Source organism: Dermochelys coriacea, chromosome 1, assembly GCF_009764565.3.
Source record: "Dermochelys coriacea isolate rDerCor1 chromosome 1, rDerCor1.pri.v4, whole genome shotgun sequence".
Lineage (NCBI taxonomy): Eukaryota > Metazoa > Chordata > Testudines > Dermochelyidae > Dermochelys > Dermochelys coriacea.
In genome coordinates, this window is record NC_050068.2 from 59,006,720 (window position 1) to 59,019,525 (window position 12,806).

Genomic DNA, 12,806 nt, shown 5'->3' on the forward strand with positions numbered 1-12,806 from the left:
TTGGAAAGGAACAGGAAGCCTTGTCTGACATTATCTTCATGATCTATACTAAGTGAGCTTGCAACTCTTAGAAAGTGGAAAAAAATGCTAGCATCGTGCTGAAGATGCCAATACTTTAGTTTAAAAAGCTAACAGATCACTTTTTAGTGCTCCATCTCCACTTAAGCCAGAAGTGCAGGATTTCAAACTGTAAAGAATATTTGCTTACAGACTGCAATTAAAGATAGTTTTTCAATAATGTGCATAAATGGTGCCACCAAACGTGTTCTTTCAAAAAAAAAAAAAGTCTTATTCTTTAGCTTCACTTCTTAAATTTCAGTTTTATAAGCCAGACAAGTGGGAGTACTTAGCTAATGGCTGAATGGTTAGAACAAATTTTTTACAGCCAGTTTCAAAGGGCTCAGCATGCACAACAAATTATACATATATGTCCCTTGTTTAGCATTCAGAAGAACACCTGCTACATCATGTTCAACTTTTTTTTTTTTTTTGGTGTGACAGATTTTCATAAAAAGAATGCTAAATTCTAACATATGGGCACATCTTGTATAACATACAATTCTGAATGACCATGTTTTTGAATGTCTCAGAATGTGACAACTTTCTGACTGGTGATTTTTTTTTTAATAATGCCAGTGATGATTTTTCTAATTTTTCATTTTCAAGGTAGCCATGTAATACTAGATTTAAACAAACAACAGACAAAACCAAAAATACTTTTTGCTATCATTATGTAGAATATTCAGTGCATTGGATCCATTATCAGATGTGACATACAGTTCTATAATGTCCTCAGGAGAAAAGTCATATTAGCATTTTCATGTTGTGTCCCAGGCTATGGGAGCTGCTTCAATCAAAAGCACTCAGACTCAACCGCTATATATAAAGCTATATATATAGCTAACTTTACTGATGTCTGCACTGCAGTGGATCCACTGTGTACTTGCTAAATTCCCCAAATCCTGTTCCAGCACGCACCAGGTTCAGACTGAAATGTGGGAAATATTCTCACGTGGGGGAGTGGAGGGGAGAGTATCTTTGTGTCCGGGCGGTGGTCAGAAATCTGGAAATTTCGTAGGAAATCACATTTGGTCTGCTCTTTGGTTAAAGAGAAAAATTAAGAACTGTTCATTTTTGGTCAGTGCTTTGTTTGTTATGCATTGTGACAAATTTATCATATATACCAGTATTTCCCAAACTTGGGACACCGCTTGTGCAGGGAAAGCCCCTGGCGGGCCCGGCCGGTTTGTTTACCTGTCGCGTCCGCACGTTCGGCCAATTGCGGCTCCCACTGGCCGCGGTTCGCTGTGCCCGGCCAATGGGGGCTGCGGGAAGCGGCAGCCAGTACATCCCTTGGCCTGTGCCACTTACCGCAGTCCCCATTGACTGGTCACAGCAAACCGCAGCCAGTCGGAGCAGCGATCAACTGAACCTGCGGACATGGCAAGTAAACAAACTGGCCGGGTCCGCCAGGGGCTTTCCCTGCACAAGAGGTGTCCCAAGTTTGGGAAACACTGATATATGCTCTTGAATATTTCATAAATCTCAGGAACTTGCAAATGTGAAGAGATATTGTTTTCTTGGCAAACTGAGCTGCTGACTGAAAAATCCTCTCAATAACTTTCATTAGCTGAAAAATACAGCATCAAGTCCAGCACAAAAATCAGTGTAATTCTCTTATTCAGCTCAAGTGTCACTGGAAAAATGCTTGCACAGCAGCTATGGTTTTCAAACAATTCATGGATTTTTGGCTAGAAACAAACTAAAACTAAAGGAAGACCAACTGACCTACCTATCTATCTTTTTTACCTTGATTTCTCTCCGTGTAAACACTGCTTTATTTACTAAAATATTTCTAGCTCTCCTTTCACCTCTGTTTGAATCCCTTCTTCGGAGAAGGGGAAGCTGATAAGAATGCTGGTCAGTTAAATGTCTTTTCATTGGCCAGTAGTGACATAATGATCAGATTTGGTTTCCCTGCATTTTCTGCTCATAGACTTCTTAGACTGTGTACTCAATGTTCTTCTACACTAATTAACATGTACCATCTGAGTCTTTTGGTTTCTAATCCTTAAGTTTTTTTTTTTACCCATAACAACAAGAATATGGCTGAATGTCTTGCACCTTTAGCTGTGTGGGGAACGTAGCCAAACATACAAATTATCTGAAAACATACAAATTAAATATGTACAGATCACCTACCATTGTCACTGTCCCCTTCAGATGGGATACTGTAGCTATAGTTGTCCCATGTTTGAGCCTGTGTAAGTTTGTTGAAGGAGATAGGAGGAAGAGTGAGGGGTGGGTCTGTTGCAGGGAGTGAGAGCCAGTCCAGATACAGTAGCATACAGACCAGGAAAAACCAAAGGGGTAGCACCATTTCATATATGATATGAAGATTGCATGGCAATGAAGAAGATGCCATTTAAATTAATGATTATTATAAAATGTATATTTTTGGAAGAGAAGAATGAAAGATGGTGTACAGAATAAAAAGAATGAAAAATTAAATGTTAGTATTTGTAAATCATACATTATATGTGCAGTTAATGCTGTTAATCTTAACAAGATTACCACAACATAGCACTTTACATAATTATGAAGAAAAAGTACCCATAGATTTCATACTGTAGGCTAAAGAAAGGAAACCCTGACTCTGAACTGATGGGTAAATTTATCAACAGTGCAGTTGCAGAAGTAAAAACATAAACCAAGAAGAAAAACATTAGGAAATAAACATGTTATATATTTCAGGTTTTCAGTGTTAGAAGAGCACTTTTTCCACAGAGTGGAATAAACACAGTTTAACAAAATTGTTAAGATTTTCCTGGGAAAGTTTTTATGTCAAAAATACCCATTTCTGTCCTGGGTATACTAGTAGTAGTCCATTAATCCTTTGGCTCTCCTTCTATCATGGAGAAAAGCCCATGATCCTTCTGACTTTATTCTTTCCTTCTTCAGCTGTCATCTTCCAGCTCAAGCTGCACTATTTCTTCCCTCTCATTAACTTCCTCATCCACAATCCTAGCCACCGATTTTCCTACCTTTGATACCCCAACTAAAGTCCTCCCCTCTTCTGCACTCTTTTTCCTCTTTGCACAAGATCTTGCAGACTCTTTCAAAGAGAAGAATGGCAATGTAACCTCTCTCCTCAACACGCTTTTCTCTGCTACTACTTTTCTTCTTCCCTGTTTCTCCTCCTCTAGTTATCTAGAGCAAGTCTTCTCACCCATGCTTCAAATCCCTCCACTAACCTCAGCGATCGCTTCCCTTTCACCTCCAACCTACAGTGTCCCAGTCTCTCCCATGTTGATTACTAGAAATTCTATCCTCTAGCTTCCCCCAAACCCACACTGCCCCCCACCCAATGATCCTTACAAATCATAGCTGCTAAAGATCATCTTCTTTGCCCACCACTCTCACCACCACATCCCCCTCTTTAAACCTTTTACTGATTCCCTGTTTTCCACCATGTACAATTTAAGCTTTGGGCCCTGATTCTGAATGAGGTCTTTGGATGCTACTACAATCACTACCATGTTGCCTTTTTGAATGTCAAATTGTAATCCTAATTCAATTTAAATAGGTGAGTTTACTGTACCTTATAGAAATCTGGATTAATTATAAACATGAAAATTAGCATTTAGATTTTAAAAAGGCAATGATTTATACCAGTTCAACAAAAAGTTTTTTTAAATATTAAAATGGAAAAAAGACAAAAATAAATAAAGCCTCAGTAAAAAGCCTTGCCCCAGTCCAAATAAAGCTACACATACTGAAAGAAAAAGCCTTCACCCTTTCCGGAATCTGACAGGTTAACTAGAGTAATTAAAAATAATATCACAACCATCACCCTCTCTAAATCATTAAGTTTGGCTGCTCTTAGTGTTCTTTTCCTTAGAAAGTGTGTGTTCCAAACCTCAGTTCACTCTGCCTTCAGCCACTCCAAGCTCAATTATATCCTGTGGGATAAGGAGTTAGCTGCATCAATGAGTCAGCAAAAACTACCTAACACACTTCGAGTAGGTCAGTCTCATTTGTTAAAAATGATTCTCATGAGTTTCCAAAGTACACATATCAGCCAATTCACTTCCTGGGAAGAAATTAAACGTAACAATAAATGAGAGGACAGAGTTACTATTTTTCTAACTAATGAATAAGAGAAAAATAATTACTAATTGATTCTCAGTTACTCTTTGCAACTGACATAAAAAAATGAGTTACCAATACATCAATGCAAACTAAATCTGCTTTAATGTACTAGGGCTACAAAAATGAAGGGACTTGATGCAAACGTGTATTTCAGAGTTTTGTTTCAATTAATTAACAGTCGATTCTTCATTTCCTGTGGCATTTCTACTGCAAAAGGCCTTGTATCTTGATTTTTTTTTCAGTACCTAGTGTAGTTTTTGAGGACACAAGCATTGCTCCTCAGTTAGGCTTGCAAGCCACGCTGTTCAGTAAAAGTCATGAAAGAAAAACTAAGTAAAAATGGCACAAAAGTAGAAATGAATAGTTTTGAATACTGCAAAGGGTAAAATGAATAGGTTTGAATACTGCAAAGGGTATGAGATGGTGTGGGTAATCCAACCAAGTTCTGAGTAAAACTAAGGTTTTATAGAGAATGATATGGCAAGAAGTTTAGGAAATTCTCAAATTTATTTACAATAGCATCATGATTACTAATAGTGCTTTGATCTATTTGAAAAATCAAGAGTAAATCCATGAACTGTTCAGAGATATTCCTGCTCAGAGTATGAAAGTGTTTCCAAGCAGCAGAATTATTGTTAAAAGGAAATTCATATTACTTATTTCTTTACAATATTTAGTCATGTTCAAATGTTCTTCCAATCACTAGTGTGAATTAGAGAGATCTACTCTTCAAAAGTGTATATGTAAGACAGACCAATTCAAAATGCACCGAGTTTCTCCTTTTAACTTCTGTATAGCAGTTTGACTCTTTTTTTAAAAAAGGGTATACACCAAAAGGTTAGGATAGCATACTCATTACCTTTGAAAAACATTTTCTTTGGATACCTAACTAGGCATCATGTATGGATTTTTCCTCATGTTTTGGTGAGCCTTAAAATGTGGGTATAAAAAACTTTTACTTATGAACCTAGATCTAGTATGGGCTGACAGAGAAATCTAAGTAACTATGGTTTATACTCTGGAAACAGGCTTTGTGTATGTACTTCAAAAAACCTGGAATCACTACCAGAAGTCTAGTACACTGTTTAATTTTACCTTTCCTAGAGACATAAATCACTGACACAGTGAAATAATATTAAATAGAAAGCAAAAACATTAATTTTAAGTAGAATCAAATAGGGAAAATAAAATACACACGAATGGCACGTTTTGCTTGAAAGTCAGCCCCCTCATTTTTCCCCCTCTGGTATATTCTTTTCTACACACATCTGTCTTATTTCTGTTTTCGTTTTTCAGAGCAAAATTTACAAATTTTGGTTAGAATCATTTAAAACAAATCTTGCACTGTTATTAAAATAATTTGAATGATCTGCTCCCATACAATTTAAATTGTAGCAGTAAAGTGCTAAATATTAGTCCAAAGTTTATGTTTTCTCCCACAAGGCCGCATACTACTTAAATAAAAAAGCTATTAAACCTCAACTCTAAACTGAACTGAAATCTATACTACTAACTTTACAGGTGCACACAGTATGTATGCCTTCCAAGACCAGCTCTACGGCCGTAAGGATGTAGGTAATTAAGAAGCAAACACTGTTTGGAATGGTTTAGATTTGTACATTTGTACAAGCAAACACTGACTGGTGGAAGGGTTTAGATTTGTACATTCTTTAAGAAGAAAAAAAAGCTTGAAAAGTACGATGGCATTACCTGAAGAAATTAGAGATATGTCAAGTCAACCAGTTTCGACTTGAAAAGGCAAATACATACAAGGTTCACCAATAGGGAAGGTGTCTTCACAGCTGTACTATTTTCAGCTCTAATGTGTGGGTAAATTACATTAAAGGACTAGATTTAAATGCCTGTATGAAGCACTTGCTTTTTGGGGGGAAATGGGATAGGTGAGGTGAGTAATTTCCAAGGTATCAAATTTCATTTGTAATGTTTCATCACAGCACGCTAGGTTACAGCGCATGATCAACTAAGGGCATTCTTCACTATAGGCTAAAATCAGAACTGCTGTGATCGATCCAGCAGACATCAATTTAGCAGGTCTGGTGAAGATGTGATAAGTTGATGGGAGAGCATCTCCCATCGACATAGCATGATGTAGATTCCACCGTAAGTCTATCTAAGCTATGTTGATTTAAGGTAGGTATCTTTACCTAAATAACAAGCATAACTTAGGTCAACTTACCTTATTAGCATAGACCAGGCCTCTCACACTAATGTTATATCATGGGAAAAGACATTGGGCCTGATTCTGATTTCACACCAGCATAATTCCATTGTTTGATCTGGTGTAAATCACGAGTAATTCAATTGAAACCCATGAAATGACACTTGCAAAACTGGTGTGAGCAAGATCAGACCTATTAAGTAAAGCACTATGCAATAATGGGTTTCAGGGTGTCTGTTCAATATTATATGAAAAACAACTGAGACATCAGGGTTAAATTACTTAACATACATACAAAAGAAGAGGGGTTTTTTTGTTTTGTTTTTTTTTGTTTTGTTTTTTGTTTTTTACACACACTGAGTAGTCAGGAGTGGAGGGCATTGCTATGTTGGTGTATATTTAAAATTAATTGAAGCAATAAGGATACACAAGAATGCTTGTACTTTTCAATTTGTTAAGCTGTTAAGCCTTGGTTCTGAACAAACCTAAAACTTTTGGGTATCTTAGTTAAGTTGCATACCTTTCCCATCATCTCAACTGCTCTCAATAATGACACCATTTTGGTTCAACAACATTTTCTTTGTTTCATTATCCCTTTTTTTGTTTTAATAAATTTTAAGGGTACAATTTCTTATAATACATTCAGATATGAAAATGTGCTGCTATTGCGGAAATATTTCATTACGAAAGCTACAAGCTTTTAGTGGTTTACCAGCATTTGATTAAAGATATTAGTGGTGAAAGAAAGAAACCACAATTACATTTTTAGGAAGCTGAAATAAATTTAAAAAAATCTAAGCCATGATATACTTCAAAGACAATGTGAGATGACTTCTAATATTGCATATTTCAGCAAACAAAAGATAAAAACAATGTCATCCTACATCTGATCCCATTTTAAAAAGAGATTGTTCATTCTTAATACCCTAGCAATTAAAATTGGTTTATATGAACACACTAATTAAAATGTCAGTGATTATGCATTTAGCACATCACAAATTCATTCTACTACAGACTGCAGCTACGTTAACACCTAATTTGATATTTAGACATACTCCTATGGAAAAACTCATAAATATATATTTTCAGAGCAATGCACAATAATTACCCAAATAAACCTAGTTATCATATACATTTATTTATTCAAAGCTTTAAAATACATCTCTGTATGTCAACCAGGTGAACACAGGATTTAAATTGGTGCATCAGACAGATATATGGCGTTTTTATATATGAAAAAAATGAGGGATGAAAACTGATCAATATAAAATGTGCTGAAAGTTAGTACTTCTACTGTACTTTTTTTTTTCCAGTGTTTTTGGGACAGTGTTTTTGCCTCCTTTCTTTCTAAATATATAGCTACTGTAAGTGAACATTCACTACCAGTAAGCACAGGCTTAAGAAACTAAAAAAAGACTTGTTGATTCCTGTTGGATGGGGATAAGATAGAAGACAACAAAAGTCCTTGAGTTTGCTGGAGAAGCAGCCCTCTTGTAATTTATTCTTTTTCACAATCTTACCTGATCGTGGCTTCAGGCCAAAAGGAGCGGTGTTGTTTGTAGTAGGAGATTGTGTGGGAGTTTTTTCCTTACTCTGTGTGTTTCAAGATAGATATGAGTAAGAAACTGTACATCTCAGCACAATTGTTTACACAAAATATAGAGGTTCAATCATGCAGCATTACAATTATTTCCCCCAAATTGTTATTATAGGCTCAAACACTGTAACCCTAATTCACTCTTTATTCCATCAAATCTCCTGGTGACTATAAAGGGGATTCTGACTGAGTAAGAACTGCAGGATTTGTCCCACTGTTCTAACTTCATCTGATTATTTTTCAGTTTTCTTTCACATCATTACTTTAGTGATGAATTATTGTTCATGTGAAATGTTTGTGTAATATTAAAATGTAGGATTTTAGAATGAATAAGAAAAAACACTCCTTCCTTACATACATTCTGTTCTTTCATTGCATTAATACACTTCCTTGCCTAACTGCTTTGCCTACTGTATTGTGAAATTCTGTGGAAGGAAAACCAGCACAAATCCAAGCAACAAAAACCAGAAAAGGGGATGTTACTAAGACACCTCAGAGCATCCTTCCCCTTGACCTTGAACTGGGTTTGCAGATCTATGCAGGAGAAAAGGAAGGAGTACAGCAGTGGGTAGAAGAATATGGAGGATAAACACTCTACCCTTCTGTACCATGGAGAGCTAAGACTGGAAAGATAGTACAACACAGACTATTATCTTTCTGTGCCCACGCAGACTCCATGGTGGAAATCAACCAGAAAAGGGGCTTCCTGGGGGAGCCACAGGTTATAGGAGTCCCATCACCAAGGCTTTATTGGAGCTACAATGGCAGAAAGTGGGCGTAAGTCTGTGGAGAGCAGGGAGCAGCCACACTGCTCTCACCTGATTTGCTCATGGTCCATTGAATTTGTGAGCCATCCACACAGTTACATGGGGCAGCAGATGCTGCTTCCCCAAGGGAACTATTAACAACAAATCTCCAGAAGGAAAACCTCAGATGTTTCCTTTCCTTTAGCCTCCTCCTGAGAGTGCTTCCATGGAGGAGAATGGGGCCAAGGAAATAGCTTTTCCTTCTGAAATCTTCTATAAAGGACCACTCTTGGCAGAATGTACTGTATTCAAGAAGTCCCACTGAAATCAATGGGAGTTCTCGTGGGATAGGGTACTACTCAACACCAAGTGGCAGAATTTGGGAAAGTATAATGAAATAAAACAGAGGCATGCTCTTACATATAATCAACATACTCTGCATTACATCAGAAACAGTTCCAGGATTGCATTTTTATGTTCAATTAAACACTAAGAAAAGGATCAAATTACACAGGCTACAGCAAATAGAAATGGAAGACAATCACTTATTTTAACTCAAATGATGTTTAATTACCAACTTCATTCTCAACAGGTAGTAATAGTCAAAAATACACTGACATTGGACAATGTGTAAATCAAAACTAAAATTTACATTATAGACGCACACAATACTAGTAGTATCTCACCTCATTGTAAGAGCTGCATCCTCCTATAGTCCAGACAATCACATCATTCTGCATGTTTGAATAGAAATAAAGTGGTTCAGTAAGTAAATTTATCATACATTAAAGAGCATTTTGTTCATAAGTAGGTTCACACTGCCAGAGAGAGAGATTTAGGGAACCTATTTAGGGAACAATCCTACCCACACTTTCATCAAGGAGAATTAGAATGAACAGACAAAGTAAAAACTACAGTACAATCCTAAACTAATAGGAATAATATTTAGCATTTATATAATACTTTTCATCTTCAAAGACTAGTTAACCTTTCAGTGAAACAATTCTTTCTTGAAGAACACATGTACACATTTCTATTCTTAAATGAGCTAGTGACATTCTCTGTAAGTGTGCAAACTTTGAGTTTATTAAATTTTCCTCATTTAGAACAGAAATTTTCCTCATTTAGAATAGAAATAAAAGTAAATTTGTAGACTTTTAAAAATAATCTAGCATGCAAGTTGGTTATTATATCTGACTCACAAGTTATAACATTTTAATATATGGTTCCTGGGTGGAGGGGTCAATATTTCAGGATGTTCTATGGAGTTCATAATTTAAACAAGCACCAAACAAAAGTATTTTAATATAGATTTAAAGATTTACCAGGAGTCAGTTCTATAACAATGGTACAACTTATCTTTTGCCACTTCTTTAAACATAATCAGACTGACAATGTATGTTGCATATTTTACATCATGACTTACAAGTACTAACATATCATTTATATGTAAGCCAGTGGGCAGATACACCAGTTATGGAAGGTAAAATAAAGGCCAAACCTATGCAACACCTTTTCCTTGGGGCCAGCTTTATTATTGCAAAAAAGTTTTGGAACAAACAAAGCAATGTAGAACACTTGGCCACAACCACTAAGTTTGCTTCTAACTTTCAGCAAGCTAGGATGGGAGAAGACACACCCTTCCCCCCTGCATAGCCTTCCTGTGTACCTCCTAGGGCTCCTGCCAAGTCTTCATGAAAGGACTCCCTCAGGGTTTTATTCAACCCTTATCTTCTCTAGACTGAACAACAGCATTTTAAGTCAGTAGATCCCTCTTCATCATGTGTCCTGCCTGGAGACAACAGCTTTCCGGAACCCCGCAGCTAAAGGGGTCTATGTCCTTATAACAGACATCCTGGCACTACCTGCTCAACAGGCCAGATATGTTACAGTATATAATAATCATGCTATATCAAAAAAGTCACTTTTATAACATTGATGAAAACGGTACTCATGCAGCCCTGACAGGTATTGCTGAGGGGGAAAATCTCCTATAACTGCTCATGGGTAAGGCTGCAAATCTTTCATGGAGGTCATGGAAAGTCACGGATTCCATGACTTTCTGGGATCTCCGTGACTTCCGCAGCTGCAGCGGCTGACCACAGGGCCACCCTGCTGGGGCTGCTCTGGGTCCAGTTGCACTGGCTGTGCTCTGGTGGGTACAGATAACGGGTCCCGGGCGCTGGCCCGGAGCAGTGGTCTGGGAGCAGCAGTGGCGCCGCAGGGCGCCCCCAGCCCAGAGGAGTGGCAGCAGGGCCACCGGCTACCCCCCAGTCTGGCGTGGTAGCGGTAGGGCCCCAGGGTGTCCCCTCCCCACAGGTGTGGTTGTGGCAGGGCCCTGGGCTGCCCCCCCGCCCGGAGAAGCAGTGGTAGCAGGGCCCCAGGCAGACCCTCCCTGAAGCAGGTAAAATTTAGTTAGGGATATTTTTACTAAAAGTCACAGACAAGTCACCGGACATGACTTTTTGGTTATTGCCCGTGACCTATCCATGACATTTACTAACAATACCCATGACTAAATCGTAGCCTTACGCATGAGGCGCACGCGCACACACGCACGCACACACCCCCACCCTACAGTGGAATGGACATGTGCAATCACTCAAAGAAGAAATTCAAGATATACAATTAGAGATTCTGGATATACAGAAGATATTAAAGTAATTCGCAAATTAATTGTATGTGGAATGATATATGACTATGTTCTCTGTGACTTATTGCAAGGGCATTGTCAAAATCAAGATTCAAGATATTTAATATCAATAAAAATTCACAGATTTCAGACATCTTAAATTTTGATGACTACAACACATTCAAAACCAAGGTATCTCGAAGATTAATAATTACTTCAATGTGTAAATAGTTTTTTTCCTGTAAAATTAAACTTGTGTTTTAAACACTATTGTTTACAATAGCCTAACAACATATATATCTTGAAGAAATATTTTTTTAACTTTATTGAAGAGCCAAATTAGGTGTTGTGTCCTTTTTTTCCTACAAGATTAAAGTCACTGTATTTTACAAAATCTCCATTATGTCTCCCGCTATGCTGAATTTCAATACACCAGTTCCTCTCCCTCAGGAGCTAATTCTTATTTATTTTTATTCTAGAGCCAAATCCTTAGAAAGATTAATAGCAGTGCTCCCGTAGGATCTGTATTGAAACCTGTGCTGTTCAACATATTTATAAATGATCTGGACAAAGAGGGTAAACAGTGAGATAGCAAATTTGCAGATGATACAAAATTACTCAAAATAGTTAAGTCCAAAGCTGACTGAAGAGTTACAAAGGGTTCTCATTGAACTATGCGACTGGGTGATAAAATGGCAGATAAAATTCAATGTTGATAAATGCAAAATAATGTACATTGGAATATATAATCCCAACTATACATACAAAATCATGGGGTCTAAATTAGCTGTTACCACTCAAAGATCTTGAAGTCATTGTGGATAGTTCTCTGAAAACATCTGCTCAATGTGCAGAAACAATCAAAAAAGCTAACAGAGTGCTAGGAACCATTAGGAAAGAGATAGAGATGATAAAACAAATTATGATAATGTCACCATATAAATCCACCATACACCCACACCTGGAATATTGAGTGCAGTTCTGATAGTCCCATTTCAAAAGAGATATATTAGAATTGAAGAGGTGCAGAGAAAGGCAACAAAAATGATTAAGGGCATGGAACAGCTTTTTGACGAGAAGAGATAAAGACCGGGACTGTTCATCTTAAAAAAAAAGAGATAACTAAGGGGGGGATATGGTAGAGTTCTATAAATTCATGAATGGTAATGGGGAAAGTAAATAGGAAAGTGTTATTAACCCCTTCACATAAGAACTAGGGGTCACAAAATGAAATTAATAGGCAGAAGGCTTAAAACAAACCAAAGGAAGTATTTCTTCACACAATGCAGACAATGAAATTCATTGCCAGGGGATGTTGTGAAAGCCAAAACTATAAATGGGTTCAAAAATGAATTAGATAAGTTCATGGAGGATAGGTCCATCAATGCTATTAGCCAAGAAGGCAGAGATGCCACCCCACGCTAGGCGTTTCCCCTAAATCACCAACTGCCAGAAGGTGGGACTGGAAGACAGGGGAGAGGTCACTTGAAATTATCCTGC

General features: G+C 37.4%; 1 protein-coding gene across 18 annotated transcripts in view; it reads right to left on the bottom strand.

Annotated features, from left to right (window-relative positions):
* The window catches only part of LRCH1 (leucine rich repeats and calponin homology domain containing 1), a 236,316-nt gene that overhangs the window by 44,804 nt on the left and 178,706 nt on the right, over nt 1-12,806 (bottom strand). For 9 of the 18 annotated variants that reach the window (XR_006276503.1, XR_006276500.1, XR_006276497.1 and 6 more), the window contains 3 exons: nt 9,361-9,408; nt 7,852-7,924; nt 2,203-2,307 (listed from right to left, as the gene is read on the bottom strand). Coding sequence is in view for 10 of the 18 variants with exons in the window: in XM_038410381.2 (XP_038266309.1) it covers nt 2,203-2,307; nt 7,852-7,924; nt 9,361-9,408 (226 nt within the window). In the remaining 8 variants the exon portion in view is untranslated. The remainder of the gene's footprint in view (nt 1-2,202; nt 2,308-7,851; nt 7,925-9,360; nt 9,409-12,806) is intronic. The other 9 variants (XR_005294034.2, XR_006276501.1, XM_043500581.1 and 6 more) reach the window with 1 other exon arrangement.